Source organism: Agelaius phoeniceus, chromosome 11 (assembly GCF_051311805.1).
Source record: "Agelaius phoeniceus isolate bAgePho1 chromosome 11, bAgePho1.hap1, whole genome shotgun sequence".
Classification (NCBI taxonomy): Eukaryota; Metazoa; Chordata; class Aves; order Passeriformes; family Icteridae; genus Agelaius; species Agelaius phoeniceus.
Window position 1 is genome coordinate 10,827,454 of NC_135275.1, and position 25,315 is coordinate 10,852,768.

General features: G+C 38.4%; 1 protein-coding gene across 3 annotated transcripts in view; it reads right to left on the reverse strand.

Annotated features, from left to right (window-relative positions):
- Positions 1 to 25,315, reverse strand: part of ARHGEF3 (Rho guanine nucleotide exchange factor 3) — a 106,944-nt gene that overhangs the window by 43,404 nt on the left and 38,225 nt on the right. For 2 of the 3 annotated variants that reach the window (XM_077184601.1, XM_054640261.2), the window contains one exon: positions 8,116 to 8,178. In XM_077184601.1, coding sequence (XP_077040716.1) covers positions 8,116 to 8,178 — 63 coding nt within the window. Of the gene's footprint in view, positions 1 to 8,115; positions 8,179 to 17,689; positions 17,826 to 25,315 lie in introns of those variants that run through there. The other variant, XM_077184602.1, reaches the window with a different exon arrangement.

The following is a 25,315-nucleotide window of genomic DNA, read 5'->3' on the forward strand; positions in this document are numbered from 1 at the left end:
GTGGATGAATTTGAGGATGAATGGGCCATCCTTTCCTTCTTCCATAGAATATAGGCAGACTGCTTCAGTCAAAAGTTTAACATAACTTGAAAAACCTCAACCCTTTGGCTCCAGGCCACACACAGCACATTGCTTACGTGGTGCCTTCATTTTTTTTACAAATTATGTCTGCACAGTCCATATTATAAATTCAATATAAAATACAGTTACCAATAATGATGTACAAAACTTAATTTTAGAAAATGTATGGCATTATATGTTATTTATCTCTATAGAACTAATATCAGGGTTTATTTTGACCTCTAAATAAACCAAATTACTGTAACTCATTACTTGATTGAATTTCATTATGAAAACCTGCCCTGCAAGCTTTCATCAAACCAACCACTACACACATTGCTTAATACATTTCCAACTTCATAGCTGCCAATAACATCTGGCTAATTTCAATTCACAAATGCTCCCAATTTGCCATGTGGAAAATAAGCAAATGTCAAGCCTGTCTCTGTAACCCAAAAGTAATTTAAACTGAATTCAAACTTCAGTTGCCATTTTCTGTTATGTAAAATATCATAAATTACACTGTTATTGCTATACAAAACAATTCTTTGAAATAGAACACAGACTTATTTACACCACTTTTGACTGAATCAGAAATATAAACTGCGTTACATGCAAATACTACAAGAATTACAAAATCTTCATATTTCTGAAGATAAAGTTATCTTCCATCTCATGTATTTTTCACGGAGGTAATTTGCTGCTATTGAGAGCTAAGTCCACAGACTGAGTGGATGTTTTTGATGAAACCTTAGCTGCTTTTCTTCTCTTTTATCAGTATAGCCAAGGGAAGAAAAAATTGGCACCCCACCTAAGAATTGGTATAACCTGTTTCCAGATTTTTATCAGAAGCCTTCCACAGTTCCCAAGACTTTATCATAATCTAAGATTTGATCAACAACTAAACCCCATGGCCAAAGTATAAGGGATAGCTTTGCAGTGTCTGAAAATCATCAGGTTTGGGGTTTTATCGCATTTTTCTTGCTCCACAATGATACACATTTCAATTTCAGAACAGTAAAACTGAGCATGCCTCATCAGGAAAAAAAAAACTGAAGAAAAATAATTCTCTAGGAACCAACAAGTTCCCCAACAAAACTTCCCCACCAAGTCCCCCAACAAAACCTTTCTATGGCTTCACTTCCCCCTCAGAGACTGCAAAATGCCAAGAACTGTATAAATAAAGAATTTCAAAGGAAAGGAAACTGTACATACAACAAACTGATGATGTTGTATCAAATAAAGCCTTGCACATTCATTTAAATAGGAGCAGAGAAATACATGCCAGCAAGTCCCAATAAGATAGTGCTATATTTTGAGTTAAACCATTAAAAAAGTTAGTTTTAATATACTTCTTACTTCATTTAAGGTATCTGTAGACCAGCCTTAATTTCTAGAAACAGGGTGAAAACATACAAGAGATACATTTTCTTACTCAATTCCCAAGTACGTTTCAAGAATGTTTGGTGTGTGTTTCCAAAGGTTTGGCATATTGGTACAGGCAGATTGGCACTGAAGATGTTCATCACATATTTGTGGTCTTCACCAAAATAATCCTTGAGATGTAATGGAACTATTAACCAAATTCTGAGAAATTGTTCACATAAATAAAGAGTAATTGTATAACTACACAGGAACTCTGAGATCATCCTAGAATGCAGAGGGGGAAAAATGCAGCCTGACCAGCAATTTACACATTTTTCCAATAGAGCATTGTAGGCCTTCTCTAATGAGAAATAGCAAGAGAATAACAAAACAGAGCCTTAAGATACAGAACATTACTCCAAATAATGCCAGCAGCAGAGGGTGCAGTCTATGACAATGATATGAGGGATTAATAATGGATTAAGAGTAGTCACTGTATAATGAAGTCTGAATCCACATAAGCACTGACCACCCTGCTGCATAGCAATATTCAAAGGTTATGAATAATTCCAACATATTGTATACATCTTACTGGGCAAGCTGAAGACCTTTTATACTATGAACATGCAACAGACCACAGTTTAGAGAAATAAAAGACCCAGATACAATATATATTTTAATTATCTTGACTCTGATAAGCTGATGTGGAAGTAATCCTCTCTAAGCTTATAAAGCTAGCTTGCCATACCTTAGCAATCAAATATAATTGAATTTATAATTAAGTTTAATTAGGTCAAATAATGTTTCAGCTGTATCGACTATTAAATACATAATAAATGATCACTTTGCACTAAAAGCAATCAAAATTAATGAACTCTGGTCTAGTGTATGCAAATGTAGCTGAAGTCTGGGTAGATTTTCGTTTGTATTTTATACTGGGACAAATTTTAATAACTTGCAAGTAGACAGATGAGCAATAAGACATTTCCAGTTCACTCAGTGATAAGTGACTATTTGGCAGAGCTTAATTTTCAGAAATGATAACTGTTCCATAGAGAACAAAAATAAATAGCTCTTCTGAAATTTTACCTTTACATGTCTAGTTCATCATGTATTTGTTGTATGTTCCTTCTCAAAATAACAACAACAGTAACTTTCATGAGTTTACAACAAATCTGCACACAATCAATTGCAGAGGAGGACTGCACACTGTTGTCCTCATTCTTTTTCTGGATTGAATTTTGCTCAAGTATAATTTTATTCTGAAAAGCCCAACTTTTGTAATGGGTTTTACCAGCTTTTTGTTCTGGAAATCTCCTGAGTTACTTATGATTTTACAGAGCTCAGACATATGAGGCACACAATATCATCACCACTACAAGATTCCAGCTATGCAGTTACCCCCTTACAACAGCCATTACAAATGCAGTGCTGTTAAGTACCTTGCTGAGTGCTCTGTGCAGTAATCTCCAGATAACAGTGTTCACCACCACTTTGCTCAGTGGGATGCATTAACTCTATTTAATAGCTATGGAATACAAGAAAGAACCAGCTGCCTGTGCCTGAGGAAGGAGCACAGCCCTGCAGGGCTGCACCAGGCTCAGGAGAAGGTTGCACTGAATGAAGAACCACGTTTCAAAGCCGGGTTATGAGGAAAGAACAAAAGTCACAGCAGCAACAAGGAGCAAAAGCACAGACAGAAACAATCCAGTAGCTGCTCAGAATTTAACTAAGGAGAGAATGTCTGCAACAGGAGGAATATAGAGCAGGGCTCACTGAGGTGTTTTAAATACAAAAAAATACTTTGCCCTCTCTGATCATTAAAGCTGTCTCAGTTTACATGCCCCAATTCCCCAGCCTTTAAAGAGACAGCAATAAAATCTGAAGTTTATGTAAGCCAGGTTAATTACATAAAGTCTGTAAATCATTATGCATACACAGATCAAGAAGCTATCACCATTCTAAGGGCACAAGCATGAAACATCACTGGCTGAGTTAGCTGGACAGACTCAAGTCCATTGACTGAGTTAAGCCTCCCAGTGGAGGCCAACATGGACAAAGCCATGTCAGATATGGCTTTGGGCACACCTCCCTTGAAATAAACTCCTGACTGTTGTGGCCCTGTCCATTCATGCACTCAGCCCTCACAGTCTGCTGGCCACATCTGTCACAAGTTATCACACACTATTTGACATTGAGGAGATTTGCAAATCCACTTATTTAAGCTGGCAATAAAATGAGCCAAGTCCAAGCAGTCAGTTTAATAAGCCAGTTTATCAACTCCTGAAGCATCAATGCCAGTCCAGATCACTAAACAAATACAAAGATCATTTAACGTGCTTAGGTTACCAGTCCTTGTCCTGAGTCAGCAAAGCTCCAAGCAGTGTTTCCTGTGAAAGGAAATTATGTCAGTATGACTTATTCCCTTGGAAAAGACAGGTATGTCTGGCAATGGTCAGACATAGAAAAAAAAATTTTAGATCTATTTTTGTAAAAGGACTGTAGACACATGATGTAATTGGCAGGAGACCTATATGGATGTTGCTTTCCAAGGTATGAAGTAAGACAGTCATTAAATAGTTAATAGCCTCTTTCTTTGCCATCCCCACTCTCTCCTGAACAAAGGTGGCCACCAGACACATTTACACAAACTGCAATGTCAGACAGTAAGGATGGCCAGATCTTTCCACTGCCAAGCACAAAAACGAGGTCCATCCCTGAGGTGATGCTGTGAAACCAGCACAGAGGGAATGCACCACCAGCTTTTCACATCAGCAGCTCAGGGAGCTGAGACCTGAGCAGACCAGGAGTCATGCAAACCAGACAGTGTGCTGCACAGGAGAGCCTAATATACTGATTTGTTATATACACACAATCTTTAATAAAAAATAACCAATTTATTATTTGTAAAAATTTAATCATCTATCATTATCCCACTGAAAATCTGAATACGTAATAGGGAACACATGCATTCAAATTTTCATATTCTTAGGCCTGGAAAATAAATGCATTCACTGAAGATAGAAACAATTTGGCAGATCTTTTCAGGGTACATTTTTTCAGGGCATAAGAGAGTTGCTAGACAAAAGAACCTGAACATTTAATTATTTACATCACACTATAATCCAAAGATTCCAATTAAGCATAGAGCCCTCATTAAGTAATTTCAAAAGTGTCATTGCTTGGAAGAAAGGAAGGTATTGCATTGGGCTAAGCAAAGTCTCCTGAGAATGGCCATGACAGGCTAAGGATGATCTCAGGCCAGCACCATTTCCCCAGCAATAGTGAAAAAAAGCTGTGCATGTGAAAGCAGAGTAAACACCTGGTGACAGACACACAGTCTGCTCTCCCAGACTCAGAAATATGCAGCTTCAAGGGCTTCCTCAGATGGATGGCTTCACTCAGTCTAACAGCTCTTGGCAGTTTTTTCTTCCATGAATTTACCCTATTTGTTTTTTGAACTCCTGCAAAACCTCTGGTATCCACAACACCCTGTGCCAGCATTGTGCCACTGTGTGGCAGGTGAAATGGCATCACTTTTGCTTTGCTAAGAACCTACAAAGAGCTTTATTTTGTGCCCTTAGTCCCAAGAGAAGAAATAACCTTACACAGACCATTTCTCATGGAACTAATCACGTGCCAATTTGTTCCCAGGATATTTGATTTCAGTTTACATAAATTCCAGTATATTTGACTGTTTTTTAAACAGAAACTGTTCCAAACTTTTAATTATTCTAGACACTTCTTCTCACCCCTTTCTTCAGCCCCCCTTTCCATTTTTGGGAATTAGTTACTCTGTACATGAGGCAACAGAGAAAGGAAAAGTGACCTTGCATAACACCACCACAGCTGGTTTCTGTGAGGTATGAACTGATTCTTTTTGACATTTTCCTTCTTTTTGAAATTTCCCATCACAAACATGAGAACAAAAGACAGCCAACTCTCTGCCTCATAACAGAAATCTTGAATTACCTATAATGTAAGCTATGGCTCCCCAAAATGAAAACCCAAAACACAAAAAGACACATCTCTACTCAATATAAATAACATTTAAGCACACACAGAGAACAAAATGCTTCCACAGCTACGTATTCAGCCATGGACTGCCAGATCCTAGCCATCCCTTAGGTGCCACAGCATTCCACAGTGCAATTAGAAGACCCCTCCAATGTTTTCCAAAACCTCAATACACTTGGTATTCAGTCTAGCTGCATTCTCAGCACTGTCTTTATCATTAATCATAGAAAAATATGATGTGAAAGGAAAAATAAAAGTTCATTTGCTGTGTCTAGGAGGCTCACAAAGGTGATAGTCCTTCTTTACTTGGTGGGATGATAATCTAATGGGCAGGAACACAAGTCATGAGAAAATGTGAACTCTTCCTGCCCAACTTGTTTTAATGTCAACAGCACCTGGTTTTGATGGGCACACTTGAACCATTACCTGAAGCTAAAAACCTGAGGGTGTTGTTCTAAATTCACATGCCAGGCTCATTTCTTAACCAAAGGCACCTACACCCTCTCCAAGTCAGTCATCTTGACAGTTTAAGTCTCCCTAAGGTAAGAGGCAAACTGGCCCTAACAGCAAATGCTGTCAGAGGGGAGGGCACAGGCACATCTGGTGCAGTGTGATGCCTTCCACCTCAGCAAGAGGCTGAACAGGAACCTGCAGAACTGCAATGGGCAGGAGTTCAGGGCAAAGTAAGCTCAGAGACACAAGAGACAATACAGCCTGTACAGCATAAATCAATCAGCACTTCCTGGGAACAGAAAAAAGGGGTGACCAGCTTGAAGTTATCTCAAGCAGAAAAAGATAAATCAACTCATATTTACATAAATTGTACATTTAAATAAACTGATCGTTCTTCAAGATGCAACGCATGCCCTTTATATCCTCATGGGATATTCCCCACCCTCGTGACCTGAGTGACTCTGAAGCACCGTAAGGAAAGATTCAAACTTCTTCATCCATTCATTTCTCACCCCTATTTTCTAACACAGACTCCAGCATGCATTTACATTGAAATCGTGAAAATTCATAAATAAAATTCACATTTTATTGACAAGATCCCTCTAAAGTAGGGATTTACAAATCTTTTAATGAAAGTCCAAATTCAATTATTAGTTATTTTCTTATTACTCACTGTCTTGCAGATCAACATTTAGTGAATTACTTTATCTCTTCTCAGATTCATGTTTATTTTGGCAATAATAATGGTTACACAGAAAAGCAATACCAAGAAAATAATATTTTATAAATTTTAAGTGGTATTTAATAACTGCAAAAGAAGGACATTGCTATTATTATTGCTGTATCTATTGCTCATCAGAAAACCACAAACCTCACTCTGCTCAGTGCTCTGTCTGTATTTCCATGGAGCAAACTCAGAGCTAAGATCACCCTCCTCCAGGAATTCTATTAGCAGAAATTGTCCCCTTCAAGCAGAATTGAAATCTTTAGCTATTAGCCAAAGGAGAAGCTATATTTATCCAAGTATTTCTACAGCAGTGTAACAGATTCTACACAAGGAAATTTTACCTAATTGTCCTAATCACCCAAGAATAAAATACACACTTTTCCCAGAAACATAATAGTAAAACCCAGCATTTTCCATTTTTAGAGTTAAGCATCTAAAATTATCAATTTGTCCAAAATAATAATAAATAGTCAACAATTTCCAATTTTCCCTGAAGAATAACAATTCCTTTCAAACTCCTTTAAAGGAATAACAATTCCTTTGAAGTTGGGCCCAATGTCAGGTCTGATGGGATGAACTAACACTGAAGCATTAGCTCACAGACAAGGTCAGGCTACTGTGGGTTTATGATTTCCAGAATAGTGCTGGATTCTACCCAGCTCACTTGAAGTGCCTGCAAGACTTTGTGTTTGTCTGCAGCCATCCAGGCAAGGTGAGCCCTTAAATGTAATTAATGCTTCAAAGAACAGGTATGCTTCAAACCAAAATTAACATCTGATCATTAAAGAAACCACAGTACTAAAGCACTGTTGAGTCTCTATTTTTTCCATTTCTTTTTCTGTCTGTACTATGTGAGAGGTCTACAGAAAAGGAAAACTGGTTCAACAGCTGACTCTAAACAGAACACTGCAAATATTGATGAAAACGCTGAACAGAAGGAATGGCAAATTTTCCTACCTCTATATTAGTTCCATGGATTTGAAACTATATCTTCAAGTGTACCTTTATGTCACAAGTTTACAGGAAAAACAACACACATTACTGTTTACTGCATAATTACCCTCATTAATACTTTGATTCAACACACACCATAATCAACAGAAAGAGTTTGGTTCTTACAGCTTACATTAACCACCACTGACAACTGAAATGGAATTTCTCATTCACCCATTCAACAGTATAAAAGGTCTATATTTAAATCCTGCATTCACAAAGCCCTTTTATCATGTTAATTATTTACTAATAAGAGATTCAATGTTTTACAATAAAGTATCATTATGACATCATTTTTCTTTTAAAGGTTTAATACAGAAAATGAGAGAAGTAATATAACAAACTTTTTTTCATAACAAGCAGAACAAGTTATTCATGCTGTGGATGAAAACAGCACAGCTGAGAAGATGGAACAGGCTTATTTCAGAATACTCCTAACAGCCATATTTTAGTTTCAGGGGGTAGAGAGGCAGAGCAAAAGAGAAAATTAAATTACTCACACTTGTATCCAGGCTGCAGATACTGATTGTATCTTCATCTTGAGTACTCTGTTTCCGTTTTTTCTATAAAGCAAAATGAAAAGAAAGCTCAGGTTTGATGAACAGTAGCAACTGCCTTTGGCTTGATCCCAAGACAAGTATACATCATGATGTCATACACATAAATATATGTATATATATATTTAACTTACTCTCATTATCATTATAATCACCATGTATATGAATATAAACTCTCTTTTTCACGAGTTGAAAAGCTACCTATTAGCACATAGTGAATCAAATGCTGTTCCTTTCCTGCTCAGATAAGTTCACTTCAATTAAGAAATTTACTTCTAACTAAAAGCATAAATAATTATTCCATGTTGGAAGCTGTACTTTGGCACTTGAACTTTTGGAACTAATAAGACTGTTAGGAAGAGAAATTCATATTTTGTGCTGAAAGCCTAAACATAAGATTTTCAAGGGCTACCTTCAGCAATCAAGCCCTATCCACAGATAGTCAATATAAAAGGTGAAATGTGCTGCAGGAATCACATGAGTGTATGTTAGGGTTTCACTCTGCAGTCAGTGATTGCATTCTGTTCCATATTCAGGTTTTGGGTTTGCAAATGGCAAGCCCTCCCTCGTGTCATTTCACAGGTTCACCACAAGATTAATCTTCATGCACTTCAAATAAGTGTGAAATGTCATTTAACAGAGCTCTGCATTGTCTACCAGGCCAGGAAGCTTCAGGAAACAAGAGGAGTCACAGAATACATGCATGGCTCTTATTTATCCAGCTGTGTTGTCTTCCAGTGTCAACCAGAGATAAGCAGTAACACATAATTATAGCTGGGATTTAGTTTCCAGTCTGCAGAAGTCAAAGATGAGCAATTTAGAGACCAAACACCCCAGACAGATGCCATACAGAGTTCATAGCTTATGGGATCTCCAAAGCTCAGCTAAAAGGTAGAAGCTGCACACAATGAAGGTATTGCTTATTAAAAAAAAAAAAAAAAAAATTGCATCCCCCCCATCCCCAGTGTCCATGCCCCCCCTGCAAGGTCAAGCATAAGGTTTCTGAGAACTGTTTCTTTGATGAGAAAAGATAAGGAATATATATCACAAAATCCACAAGTTTTGATTTCATACTCTTTTAAAACTAAACCCTTGGTGTTGAAATCGTTTATGTTTACTCACTGGTTTTCAGCAGATATTTGACTCATTTAAATACAATTTTGCCTTTTTTTCAGAAAATAACTTCTGATACTTTTTTTTAAACAATAATTTCAAAGTCAGCAACAGCTGTGTTTTAACACCATTATTATCCAGAAACTGGACCATGAGTTCTGTCACCACATTGCACAGTCAGAGGTGTTTTATGAAAGTAATTCTTCACCCTCAGACTAAGCACAATCCAACCCCTATTACTGCTACAGTATGGATTATCAGCAACAAGTTAAAGCACTGGCTATAACAGAAATTTCTGGACCAGACCACACTGAGCTATGAACTGAGCTGTTTACTTATCCTGTATCAGTCTTTTGTAAGGTTTTTTTCCCCCACAGGATAAAGTAATCTGAATTACTATTCTAGTGCTAGCAAATGTGAATTCATTGTGAAAAACACAAATCAGGGATGAGATCTGTCAGGTCATTACTTTGCCCAGAGAGTAACATCTCCTAAGATTCTCATTGCAGACTAGAACATGTTGCAGACTGTTCTTCAAGCCTAATTAGAATTCTGGGGACCCCAAACACATGCATCATTCATTTGTACTCCAGAAGTCATGTCTTGATTCTACTTAAGTCTACACCGAGTCTTTACTTCACAAAAAGAAACTATAAAACTGAAAAGTGCCAGCCCTCCAAACAGTGGACACAGATTAAGTAAAAATGAAAAGCATTTGGATTTGGAATACAGCTTTGTACAAGAGAAGGATAAATTAAAATTGTGCATGGACCTGGTGGACCTGAGTCTACACTAACTGATGCTTTCAGTGCATGGATGGACAGGATGCAACTGCATCCACACACAGCAAATGGGCAGCTCCTTTGTTAAACAACCAACTATGAGATCCTTACTGCAGTCACATGGTTACAAATTAACACAGAAGGTGGCACTTCCAACACTGGCCAGCTCTAAGGAAAGTGGACTGAGACTATAAATTACATAATATGAAGTAATAGGCAAGGCTACAGGATTAAAGTGAACCTGAATGAGGCAGGAGATGCTTTTACTGCAGAGGGAAGGTTACACAACAGCTATGTGTGGGCTCTAAGTGCTGTGGGTCCAAAACACACGGGAACCATGGCCAAAGCAGTGGCCATGAGGACAAGCATCCATGGCAAGGCTATTCAGGTAATGTACGGCAGGAGTGGAGTCAGCAGGAATTAAAATACTCATATCTTATTCAAAGGCAACCTTTTTGGTTATATAGGAAACATCAATATACTCCTGAGTTGATACAAATCAGTATCAACTGTGATATACAGACCAAAAGCAATAAAAAGATAAAAGTAAAGTGTAGGAAAAGCAATTACATATTAAATAAGTCTGGGGCAGCCTCCACAAAATAGATCTCTTGCTCTACCCCGTACTTCACTGTGTTAATCAAAGGATCATTCCTCACTTTATTTTAGATCTTCTACTTACTGAAAAGTACTACACACTTCATATAAAAGCTACTGAATATGAAATGTTATCTGGAAGTTTGCAAATATTATACTCATTATGTTCTCTGTGAGCCTCAGTGGTTATGCAACACCAGTCATTTCAAATAGAAATTGTTAAATATTAACCACTGCAGCAAGATTAATGATTTAATATTTCTGAGAGTTTCAAGAGCTATTATCATTGTATAAGTGGGGGCAGAGCTCCATGGCAAAAAAAATGCAATAATTGAGCTACCAGACCATAGATAAATTTCTTTGCCCATAATAAGTGGATTAGAAGCAAAGATTGCAGTAGATATTGTGCAGGGAGCATAAGGTGCTCATTAAATTAATCCCTGCTCTTTGTGAAGATCTTTTCCCCAAAGGGGTTACAAGTCCTGTCTCAGCTGTCATAGCACAATGCAACTGACCCCTGAATCTGCCTGTCCCACAGAATCACCCCTTGATTCTTGCTCTCCATTTTCTGTTTTACCTCACTTGGCACCTGGAGCAACACAAGCCCTCCCCAAAGCCCAGCCCGGTGTAGCAGCCTCTGGCAGAGGCCAGGGCTGCTGAGGAAGCACAGCAGGGTCCAGCAGGGCAGGCTCAGTCCCCACTCCAGCCCTGCTCCCCCACCATCCCCAGCACACTCTGCCCTGAGTGTCCCCTGCAGCAGTGTGTGACACTGACCACAGGACAGCCTGGAAACCCCACACTGGGCTATGAGCAAAGGGCCAATGCCATCTGACCACAGAGCATCTCTTCATTGCAATTTGTATGTACATGAACCAGACTAAATTGAACAATATTATGATGCTTTTGCTTTGCTGGGAAAACAGGAAAGCTTCCACACTTGGATAACTTTCTCTTGCACAGTATTTAGATGCCTTAAAATGGATACATACCTGCATGAAAACAGTAGCAAGTACATGCTCTGATGAGAAATGTGTCTGTGTTTTCTTACTGACCACAAAGGTGCATCCTCTGCATCTGAACACAAACCTCTGGGCTGCAAAAGCTTTTTCTATCATAATTTTGAATCCTAATGTTTGTGCTAGTGTTTCCCAAAAGGCTGTGCCTACATCCACAGTTACACAGACACAACTTCCTGGCCTTAGCACAGCAGGAAGAGTTGCTTTCCATAATTATCTCACAGGAGATGAGAAGGTAAGATATCCAATTATATATGAAAGTATTGATTTCATTAATGGAATTAGAGCAATAAGACATTATTCCTTATTCTTATAAGGAAGGCTGGATTAACATAGTCTCCATCACAGGCTTTTAATTATCAATACCACAGATTTATACTTGACCACCTGGGAGATGAAATGCAAAGATGCACAAAAATAGCTTGACAAAACCCATCCTGTGATGGGGAAGGAAATGCTTTTCAGGAGAGCTGCTGACTTTTGTTAAATCATCTCTCCATTCTAGATGCTTAGAAATGGGTCTGCACACAGACTGGTATCCAAATAAATAACAGTTCAAGATCATGTATTTGCATAGGCACATCATACCCTTAGACCTTCTTAGTCAGACAGACTCATTTCAAAAACAAACACTAAAAAACTTTAAGCCTTTTTTCGTACCAAAATCCATTCTAATGAAACAGACTTCTCCCATGTCCCCAAAACAAAAAGTCCAAAAAAAGAAAAATTAGAAACTATTCAATTAGCCTGTATTTCAGATTGTTTTCATATGAAAATATTTTCTAAAACAGCCTTTCCAGAACATACACCTGAACACACCTCAATACTGTTAACTGGAGGAAGTAACTTTTTAAATAACAGATTTATAAGTTAAATAAATGTTAACAAGTAGGAGTGCATATATACACACACCCACATAAAAATAGATACATATTTTATATATACATACATATAACAAGTGTATATACATATGTATACATTTGCAATAATACAGAAAAGGGAAACCATTTAGCTAACAACGTTTGATATCATTTTTACTGCTGAGAAGAAGGGAGGAAGGGATTCACTACTTGGGGCTTTATGTTCCTCTCTAGCTTATGGCACACTTTTATCAGGGACAATATCAGTATCAGACTAAATTAAAAGACAAAACTACCCAAAGACAAACAATTTGAAGAGATCAGGTAGAGCAAAGATAAAATCAAAAGGGATTAATGTAGAAGGATGAGAAAAAACTGATCAAAGACTTAATAAAAAGTCAAACATCACAGGCCAGGTTTAAGCCACACTCCAAAGGGTGGATTATGTCTGCATGAAAAGCAGCATTATTACATTATTGTTTTTCTTTTAATTTTAGAAAGCAATCACTATCTCCTGAGCCAGCTGAGAACCCCTCTACATCTACAAGGAACCTTCCCACCCAAAGCCTGATGATGGCTTTATACCCTAGGAATCACAGCTGGTGTTGAAGCAGCTCAGAGTAAGGCAGGAGCACATTGCTTTAGACAAAGACATCAAATCACAACAATAATCTGACTTGCATGTGAATTTCTAGTCACATTTTTATCATCAATTTTATATAACTTATTTTTAAATCCATTTAGCCTATAAATTCTCTTGATGTGTAATTACCTTTTATCAGCAACATCCACATGTGTATACTCAAATATAGATGTGCACTCCTAAGCACCCTTCTAATTCTTAAATCTCTAACATGCCCAGAAGCTGCTAAGTTCAAAAGAATATTCAGACACTACAATTCTCATTCTTTTTTCTTTGTAGCTTGTCAGTGCATCCACATCCATCCAACCAACACATGGATCTCGCTTCAAAAATCCCTGAAAAGTACCACTTGCTATGAACATATTTATTCTTTTAATGACTCCAAAAACTCCAGCTGCTCTTGCTTCTGTGTTACAAGATCTGTTTCAAATCACATTCGAATAACTCAAAATTATCAAGCTCCCAATTAGTTACAGCACAGAGTATGGAGGACTCAGTGAGGACAGAGTCCAGTGATGAGGCACAAATAGTACAAAACAGATGTCAAGAGGAACGCAAAAAGGGAGGTAGGGTGAAAAGAGAAAACTACAAACTGGATGCTTCAATGTTTCAATGCTCCTAGCTAATTTAAATGTTTCCAAAAGTTTAACAGATGACACAGCCATCAAATAGAAAAATTAAAACATTTCAGTTTAGTCTTCCTAATACAAGAGGAAAACCAGCCTAAAAGCCAGCATTTTTCTCTCCTGGTGTTATTACTCAGTTAATGAAATATACCTTGGATCCAGCTTAATTACTAAGCAAGAGATTAATAACCTTCTGTTAAGGTTAGTTGAATGATCACTAATTTAACATTTCCTGCTACAGGTGATGGGCTATAATCCCACCAAGCAGAGTTCAGAAGAGAACCAGAAGAGACAGCAGTGGTGTTGCACTACCCAGCTTCAAGCCAGAATGATCATGAAAAAAAGAGTAAACCTCACATGGGATTAGACACTTTCATCCTATCACACCCCTGCTGCACTGGCATTAAAGCATGTAAAATGAAATAAAGGCAGAGAAGACACACACAAAAAAAAACCCACCCGAAAAACAACAACAAAAAGAAACAAAAAACAAAAGCAACCCAAACAAATTTAAAAAAAAACAAACCAAAAACCAAAAAACCTTGAGCCTGGCTGATATAATGCACAGACCTAGAAGGTCTTTATAGCAGGAGAATGTGACCTATTAATGACACAAACAGCTCACTGTGCAATCCCTAACAAGAAATATCTGCATTTCCTGTTGATTGCAGGGCTTGGTTACAAGACAGCCAATTTCAGTTTCACAATAAAGTGACATTTCATTCTCTAGAGTTTAAGCCCTCTCAGAAAGAGATGGATCTTCTACCACCTTTAAAGGTCAGCACTCTTGGCCTTCACCAGAGCCTGTCACCCACCTTCATGCCAACACCTGTGAGCCTCCCTGCTCATCTCCCTGTTCTGTGGCTGTGCCACTGACAAGAGTTTGAGGGACGAGGAGACAAAAACATATTAAAACAGTTTTCCCAGAGCATGGTGCCTTTTTTAGCTGAATAATGTGTCATATATGCTTTCTAAGACCAAAATCTCAGAATAGTGATTTCAAACACAAAATTATTTGCTACCCTGCATTTCAGTATCACAGTCCTTTATGTTACATTGGCAAAAGGAACTTGCAATCAGAAATTCTTCAGTGTTATAATAAAACTGGTTTCCATGTATATTTCCAGGGCCCTCTCCTGTTTGGAATACCAGAGACATTCCAGGTTTCATTTTCTCAAGAGTGACATAAAATCCTTAACATGATTGCTTTTAAAGAGAAATGGCCAGAGATGACCTGACTGCAGAGTCTGCACTGAGACTGGCCACAGCGTGGACAGACCAGCTCCCCACCCTGCACACGTTCAGCTGGCAGGAGCCCTGGATACCAGTGTTAGGAACAGGACTTGCTTGTTCCTGATATTCCAAAGAAAACAAACAAATGAAAAAACAGACTCTGCTCTATTAGAGCACAGCAAAAACTGCAATGGAGCTGAGGTCATCTGTGCCACTGATGACTTTCACACTTTTCAAGCACTTCCAGGAGTCATCAGATCTCTGCTGGCCAAGATGGCAGCTCCTTGGCAGCCTCCCCTCGGCACAGCCAGCAGCTCTGCTTCTGCACTGCTTGTTGTGATGGATTGGAGATTTTCCGGTCAATGTAATGCAAAAGGAACACTGAAGTGAACAATGAAATGAAAGTTATATTCAATGTGTTTAACATCAACAACAGGAAATGGGTGTGCATGTACGGGATGCTGTAAGGACAAGGATTAGCACAGCTTTGTTTGAGGACTGGTATTTACTTTGTCTTTATTTAACCTTCTTCCTTCCCCTTTTTGGAAGACAGGGGAGAGGACCAGTAACTGGAATCTAGAACAGTTAAATACACTGACACTTCTGCAAACTTTACAGGAAAGTCCAGACCAAATTCAGCTAAATAAGTCACGTTTATTTCTTCTGCACAGGAGGTCTTGATTGCATGAGAATCCTTTCTCAGCCAAAATCTGAACACTCCTACATAAATTAGGCTTCTAATTAACACAATCAATTTCTAATGATTTTAAACTCACCAAGTATATAAATAAAAAATAAGATGCAATGTGAAAGAGTCCATACACTATTTAGATTCAGCTTCTGTTCTTCTTTCAAACACTTTTCAGCTGGGATCTGTCAGATCCAGTTCTGTGTGTCTCCAAGTAACACAACCAGTCAGCATGCAAACATCCCTGGATTCCTTAGTCTTCGGCAAGCTGAGGTGATGAATTTGCAGCTCCTGGCCTTGTATGTTTGTGCTGAGGGAGTTTAGCATAGGATTGGTTGTAAAAGCAAGAATAATCAAAGTTGGGGTGTTTTAATGATCTAACTCTATTCTTAAAGGTTTTGTGCACTTGCAGGGCATACAGGCTCTTGAACATCAAGTCACAGAATCCCATAGGCTGGAAAGTCCCTCTAAGATCACCAAGTCCAACCTTTAACTCAGCACTGTCAAGCTACCCCTAACTCACTTCCCTCAGTGCCACAACTACATGGCTTTTAAACACCTCCAGGAATGGTGATTCCACCGCTGACCTAGGCAGCCCATTCCGGTGCTTGACAGTGCTTTTAGTGAAGAAATTTTCCTTAATATCCAATCTAAACCTTCCCAGGTGCAACTTGAAGCTGATTCCTCTTGTCCTGTCACTTGTTACACCTGGGAGAAGAGACTGACCCCCCCCCCCACGTGGCTACACCTTCCCATCAGGTGTTGTAGAGCCATAAGGTTTCCATATCCCTAACTTGCCTTGCACTACAGCCCCCTGCCTTGATCATACATTTCTGAGAACTTCAAAGTATAGTTTTAGTCAACATATACACAAATATTTTGAAATAGCTTGGATTCCTAAATGAGAGGATTTTTTAAGTTTTCCAAGAACAGATGCTGTAAACTGGGGCTGGAGCTGCAACATCTGAGATCACATCTGTTCACTGGTGTCCTGAATGGGCTACTCTTATTCACCTGTGAACAGTCCAAAATCAAAGCTCAACACAAAGCATTAAGAACAAACAAGTACTAAATGCAAACCACTGCAACATGTAAGACAGGGAAGTTTTTATACAGCAGTTTGAAATTACAGATTTTAACTCTATACTTTGTTCTACTCTTGATGAACATGACAATCAGGAAGCATTTATCCCCAAAATATCTAACCTGAATCTCCCTTGCCATGAAAAAAGCCCATTTCTTCCCATGCTGCACTTGGCAAAAACAGAGAACTAGTGCCCACTTTGCAATTGTTTACACACACTCAGATGAGCCTATACTCACATCTTATATCATCTTGTTTTTCTATACACAAGATGCACTGAATATTTTAAACCTCCCTCAAAGGCTGTATTTTCTACAGTTATTATCAACCTTGCTACTTTACTGTCCACATCTCTTCAAACTGCAGTGTTCACAACAGCATCCAGTTTTCCAGGTGCTACCACATCCACAGGCTACAGAGCAGAATCAGCCTGCAGTGTAAGTACAGTGTAAGTAGGATGTATCACCACTTTCACTTTGACAATGGAGACAATAATGCATCTTGCTATAAAGATTCCTCTTGAAGCCCTAGCATCAGCTAAAATTCACATTTTCAGGCTAGGAGACTGAGGCAGAGATGTTTACATGTTTACATGACAGATAAGCAGAAGAAAATACCTAAACCCATCACCCTGTAGCAACAAACAATGAATACAGAGAGAAAAATAAACCGTCCTCCACCCCATTGGGAATAGCAAAATGTTACCTCAACCTTTCGCAAATTTCTTTCCTTACACAAGGAAACATTCCCGCCAAGCAACACTTTGGTTTAATCAATACCCAGTCTTAAATCCTGGCATGCTTGGAAGGAGTATCTGTGCAATTCCAACTTACACACAAACAATAAAAAGTCCCACGACCCCGATTCACGCTTACCTGATGATGCACAAATAAGCAGCACCACACCATGAGTTATTTTGTATTGTACTCAGATTTTAGCAGGTTTCTCAATTTCCAGTGTGACAGTGGAAAGCCTTTGCTACAAAGGAGTCCCTCTGTCTGTCCCTCAGTTTTGGGCAGGAACTCCTCCCCATGCAGCCTCAGTTTGCTCTCGCTTCCTGTCATGCAGTGCACTGCAAGTCTCAGAAGCTGATCTGCATTGCTGTGTCTATCTCTGTCGTGGTTTTTCTCTCACATGCTGGTTCATAATAATATTTTAAACAGACAAAAGTGTTTTACAAAGAGGCAATAAGTGAACAGCAGTGGTATGGTGAAGGTAAAGATATCACTAACAGGTTTCTAAAATAACAGGTACATGTTTGGGAACTCTGAGCCTCAGTAACTGAAACAATCCACCTCCACCTGTGCAATTCTTACACAGCAGCTTTAACAGGCTTTAAACTCAAGGGAAGACAACTATGTCCAAATGCAGATGTCTCAGCACACAAAACAGCTGGTAGATACTGGGCAGAACTTGTAATTATTTATTTTACAAAATTTTTTTAGCATTTGAGAAGTTATGGGATGTGTTTAGGAGAAGTTCTTAAATTAACAGAGGCGCAATGGTAAAAATTAAGAACAGATTGTTTTAGAATCAGCCTAGAATAAAGGAGCAAAGATAAGAATGACAAAGCACCCCAATTTTGTGTGTAAGGATAAGTGCAGACTTTGATTTTATCCCTGGAAATTCAATATAATTAGAAAGAATTACACCTCGTTCTTGATCTGCCCCTATCCTGTTTAGTCTTCTGTGACTTGCTCAGATCTACAAACACAGAGCTGGTTTTGCTATTAGCAGAATTCTGCATTCTTCCAGTGGGCAAGAATGTAAAAAAAAAATAATTTGGGTAGCAAGATAACAGCAATTCAAACTTCATCTTTAAAGAAAACAAGTCCTTAGTGAGCTGGTGCAATCTTGCTTCAAAATAAAAAATTTCTGCTGAGCTTGGAGGAAGAAGATAAAAGGTGAAACTGATACCAGTGAGCAACCAGTTCCTTTGAGAAGAGGAGCCATGGCATCTCTGCAGACAGAAAACACTAACTGAAAGATCTTTCAGAAAGCAGACATTTTAGGCCAAGACTTAAAAATTACTCAAGTACATCACTCTTGGTGAATGCTATTGGGCTGTCTCCTCTGCCCAAAAGTGAGGAAAAACCCAACCTAGCCACCTTCTGGCAGACCCTGCCAGCAGAATACAGTATACTTCTCCAAGGAAATACATATAAATTCTGTATGTAAGCCTACAATATTCTTCAAGTATTATTTAGTCTCTATTAATTTAGATTAAAGTTATTTATTAAATAATCTTTTATCCCATACAGGAAACCCTAATCCTCTGCTTTCAGAATTTGGTAACATCTGACCTAGAATCAAATAAAGGAGTGCAATTTTTTCAAGTGTTATGCTATCCATAGCTCTTTAATTGCACCAAAGATGAAGATAGGCAGGCAGGCATTTCTCCATCAGATTTTCTGGTAACACTTGGATTTCTGTATTTCACAACACATAAAGACTTGAACTGGCTGTGCTTCTTTCTATTTGCACCTGCACTACTCCTTAGGCTGCCTATAACCACCTGCCTCAACACCCATCAGAATTTAAGAAGCCTAAAGGCAGATACCACAGATTTCAGCTTTATGTCACGGTTTCTCTCATCAATCTAATAAACAACATTTAAAGCCTTCTGACCCCCTGCCTGTATCAATCAACACAAATTAATGGGAAGGCAAAACCTGCTTTCTAAGGTCTGAGGGAAGAAAATATTCTTTTCTGTGTTTTTTCCCTGTAGTTGCACAAGAATCACCTCCAAGGTACTCTACACTTTGTTGACAGCAGCATCAAGGGCGTACACCTGAAAGAAAGTGCATCTTGAACTTACTTATATTGTAGACAGCCACACAAGTACCAAGGAAGGAAATACAAGATACCTTGTCTAGATTCCAGACAGCAACTTCAGCCAAAGAATGAGCTCCAGAAATCAGAACTGACAAACCCTAAATATTGAAATACATGAAAGCTGCTCCTTTGGTCCCTGTGCAGTTACAGCAGTTCTGCCTAGTCCAACAAAACATGAAATGAAACAAGGCAGCACCATGAGCACAGGATCAAATAAACAGCCAAAAAAATCCACAAAGCTGCATAAAGGGAATTAAATATTGCTCTAACTATAGTTTTCAAGAACAAAGGATGAACACCAGCTATTCTTTTTTCTTTTTTTTTTTTTTAATTAAAACAAATAAATCTGACAACACTGTTTTACAAAGTTTTCTGCCTTAGTATTCTCACTTGTAAAATGCCCACAGCATTGTGGTGGCATAAGGCTGAAACCTGTCAAATGTCTGTAACCAGCAGCACATGACAAGTCTTTATTCACACAGCACACAGACAGTTTCCAGCTGCTGTGTCAAAAACACAGCAAAATGCAAGCAAAGCTACCCTAAGCAGGTCCACTGTTGCTTTCTTCTCCAGAATTCTTAAAATTACAGATATTACAAATAGGAAAAGAAATACGTAAAATCCTTATTCCAGGGCAGTATCCTACTGCTGCAACCAGGATTTCTACTGCACAAAGGGGAACACACACATCTCAAGTGCTGTGAGGTTTGACCTGGCTCTTTCCAAGGCCTAGCAGAGACACTCACTGGTAGCAAATTCCCTGCAAGACATCCAAATTTGCCCATCCCATCTCCCATAGTACAAACCACTGAGTTTGTAGTTTCTCATGTATTCTCTCAGAGATAAAGATCTGGGGAACACTCAGATAATGCTTCCCAGAACGGGAAAAAGATTGCCATGATGTGTTAATGACATTTAGAAAAGAATGATTTTTATTTTTTCTGAGAATATATTTTTTTTCTTTTTGTAGTAGTCCAGAAGCAAGTGCCACAATAAACTGCACCAGCCACTGCCCAACTGAGGACCCTCAGGAAGCACTGCAGCTCTCTCCCATCTCCTCCCAGTATCCTTGCAGTCAGGACATGCAATCTAATCTCCTTAGGATCAGCACAAGTGCCCTCTTTCCATGACCTTTGCACAAGGCTACAGCTCTGCTTTGGACTCTTGGAAGGGTCTGGGAGGACACAGGGTTTGTTGGAACTTATGACTGCTACTTCTAAGAATATTTAAAGTTGTGAATTACTGCAAACAGTGCTTGGAAAAGAACTAAGTTTCACAAATTCAGTGAGGAGCCTGCTGGCACAGAGACAGATTGAAACTGTTTTCTCATTGTGCATTATGAGTGCTTTAAGAATGCTAAATTTAACTCTCTCTGAAAAGCTTTACAAGTAGCCACAATCTAGAAAGAGACAGACACAGCCTGTGTACAACTTTTGCATCAAAAACAATGTAACAAATATTTTTAAATGTGCATTTTACATATCCTGAGAACATTACCTCAAATCATGTTAGGATCACATTATATATACTAAATATCAGGACTGTATATATACATATTATATTCATCTCCAATTAGGAATGGGATATCCCGTTACAAAATACGTAACGGAACCCAGGAATTACAAAGATTTGAAAAAAAAATTTACAAAAAATTTGAATTACAAAGATTCATCACGAATGAAATTTAGGAGCTTCAACAGATCTGAATTTACTTCAAAAACTTAATTTAGTATTATTAAAGAAATGTTACAGTATGTTCTTACACATGCTTAGATTGTAAATTCTTTGGAGAAATAATAGTTTATTACTGTCTTTGTGTAATATCCAACAAAACAGAGACCTTATTTTCTGGTTGCTACTGTAACAACAAAATTTGTTTTCAGGCTGCAATAAATAGAAGGTACCATCATATTGTTCTTACTAAGCATTTGTGTCAGATTTTAAAAGATGGGCCATCACTTTTAACCGCTGTGTAAATGCTAAACACAGCTTTCAAGAAGAATCTTGCTCTTATGTATAGAAATAATTAGGATTCATTCTACAACTGAGATGTTTGACCGATTCTGGTTGTGAAAGCCCCTCTGTGTTTGGAATGAAGGGGAGTCCTCATGGAGAAACCAAAAAACCCCTCAAAGTGCTTCCTCAAAATTGAGAGGAACTCAAACTTTCTTTTCTTTTCCCATCAGCTTCAGGACTGTTTATAAACTGTTTCAGAAGTTCAGAACTTTTCAGGAGTTTTTCCTTCTCTCCTGGTCCTTAAAAGCGTTTTGTTTAGCTTTCAGTCACAAGTACAACTTGACAAACTAAATTAGAACCTGTGGGACTGCAAATGGAGAGGAAGATGTCAGAATAAAACCTCCAGTATGGATGATTTTCCAACTCCCTTTGGATATACTTTTGAAAATGTGTAGTCCATCTATGTACTTGTTTTTTTTTTAATTTAATCCACAGTTTCAAATAATAATACCTAAGCATTACCTAATTGAAAACTTTTACAATCAACTTAGAATGACCAGTGAGTTTTGCATATAAGCACTACGAGATTAGATTACACACCACCAAAACAATTTGGTGAAAATGGAAAGTCACATTAACAATGGATCTTTGTAAGAGGTTGTGATAGCTCTCCTGCAAGCATCACTAGTAAAAGCAAACACAACAGCAGTTCAAGCCCATGGGTGCAGCCCTTCATTTGCACAAGACAACTGAAAATAAAACTGCTAATATGAAACAGTGCAGCATCAATAAAATACCAATGTATAGTTCAAAACTGTCTCTAAAATGTTGGTTTCTCAGACTGGACAAGAGCATCTCTATGCTAACCATTAGAGGTTTCTGAAACAAAGTCATAGGAAATAGTAATTTCACATCATGTGTTCTCAAAGAGCAGCCACTGGTGGAGTGGGGGGAAACAAAGACAAAGAAATGGGCAGAGTTTGGTTTGAGTTAAACTGAACAGGGGTCAAGTTCATCTGCTGCTGAACAAAGAAAAGAACAGTAAATGACAGCAGGAGTACAAGGTAACACCCAGTCTATGATTAAAGACAGGAAATCTGCTCTATAACAGAACATCCAATTTAGCATAAGAGAACCACAATTGCACCTATCTGCTTAATCACATGCTGCTTCTTGCTCAGTATTGTTTGTATGTGCAAAATAGCTGGCATGGAGGGTTTATAGCGTATACAGAATATTTCTGCTATAAATAACAAACCACACCCGGAGCAAAAATAAACTTGTTACAAAGCACTGACAAAGATCCATAAAACAAAACCCTACACAGTAGCAGAAGGACTATATGAAGTATTAAAAAAAATCCATTCTTTGAAAAGATAAAACGAAATTATACAAAACCTCTCCAAATGAGAGATATCGCAGTATTTTCATTATCAAAAAATTCAAGGTATTAATTGAATAACTGAGCTTTAGTAAGCAGAATATCTACCTTTTACAACAAAAGTCATGGGTGAAAAGTCTTGCAGATGTCCAAGTCTGTGGAGGTCTTTTCAGGAATGCCCCAGCCAAGTGCTCTATAAGGGCCTCAGTACTCTTGCCCCAAGAGACATAGAATGTAAATATAACTGCCATGTAATCAACTTGGACACATCTCTGTAAACTAGGTGGACAGTTTAATGGCTATGTACTTATCTCATAGATGACTTCTTGGGAGTCTTCTTTCACAGATGTAAAAGCTGTGAAAGTTTAATAAAACAGCTACTGAATTGAGTTAATGAAGTCAGTACTAACTCCTAAGCAGTGCAGTACTCCCTAGGTATCACAAAACATGCACAGGTTTGTCTGAGTCCCCAACTATTGGAATTTTGAAGCCTAAAGGCCAGTCAGCATCATTCTCCTTTGTAACTAATTATAAACAACTCACAGCTGTCGCTCCAGCCCATTCCTGTTGCCACACTACTCTATGCAGAGGACCTTGTACCTTACAGTATCCATTGACCCTACAAAGAAATAAGGCCATTTTTTACAGGCCTAAGAATCCCACATATCAACAAAGCATGTTTGGCTGGAATTCCAAATAAAACGTTCTAGTGTGACATGGCTAATCTTGCATCACACACTGTGGGTACAAGTTATGGTGATTAAGCCATGCTGACTCAGCACATGGATTTGGAATAATACAATTTTTAATTCCTCAAATTTTATAACTGGTCACTCTGAATTTGTACTTGAATTCAGTGGATACATTGAGAATATGACAATTCTGCTGTGTTTTGAAACTGCAGATGGAACTCTCCAGTTACGCAAATGCCACACAATGAATTTCTGATAGCATCTCTACTTGTGTGCCAATACAAACCTTGCTGTTCCAAGAGAAATTAGTCTTGTGACGAATCAACAACAGTTCCAGTGGTTTGTTCAAAACCAAAACCAATAACAAGCTAAACCATTTAAAACTCCGCCCCATAGGTTAAGCAGGGAGACACCAAGCCCAACTCTTTAACCAACAAAAATGTGTCCAGGGTGAATAGTTGGTACCATTTATAAGCTCCTGTCTTCTGAACCAGAAACTGTGTATCATGGGAGGATATTTATAATCAATGGTGTGAAGTAAAGTTTCCCTGCCCCCAAGAAAGAACTTCAAGAACAGAGTTACAGAATTGCTTCTTACTATTTTTGGTGTCAGTTACCATCCTGGCCCAGACAAGGTCAGTGCTGGACAGCAGCACAATAGCTCCTCGACAGAGGCACACTAAAGGCAAGTCTGAGCAGAGCCAGGCAGTAAAAGAGAAGGGCTGAGACAAACTCTGAAACAGAAGAGCTTGAACCCATTGTAAGAAGACAGAGGAAGAGATCTAAAAGGAGTGAGTGGCACACAGGAATTCACCATCTGTTGGAAAGCAGAAAAGGAATATGGAATTCTTCTGTTCAAAGACAAAGGAGGAGGAGACAGGTCAGAGATTAAGCATCCATGTATCTTTACCCTGCTGCAGGTTAGAAGACATGGGACTCTCTGCAAAGACAAAGGGAGGAGAGTAGCCATGGGGAGCAGGGATCCCAGCTGGACTCCCCTGCTCAGAGCCTCTCTATGGCACGGGAAGGAACTGACTGCTGACTGCTAGGTCACAACAGGTACAATTATTCCACTGCCAGCTATGCTCTGAGTACACAAAATAGCCACTTATAAAACATGATGTCAATGACAAAGTAACCATCCCCCTCTGAGGAAGCTGCTTAAATTGTGCACAGAAACAAACAGAACTAACAAAAAACCACGTGTTTTTAAATGCATGTGATACCTTGTGTTTTAAAATCATACTGGACATACCAAGAGATTATGGTATTTAAGCACATTTGATTTAGAGACAGTAGTGCATAACATTGTTTCAACAAGTATGAAAAAAGGCCTGAGTGATATCACTTCTAATAAGTTTCTGTTATAGGTAACATCATTGCTTAGACAAACAACTATCAGTGGACACAGAAATTAAGTAAAACCAGGCAGAAACCAGGAGAGGTACAGAGGTGCTTTCTATGATAGGAAATAATCATATCATTTATCCAATTATTCATCAATTTAAAGCCAGGGTAAAACTTATTTTCTCTCTTAAAAATTTTTATCCTGTTGAGATTCATGCACTCTGAATGGGATAACTGAAGTGTGCCAGTCTGCACAAAAATATACTCTTTTCCAAATACTGTCTGAAAAG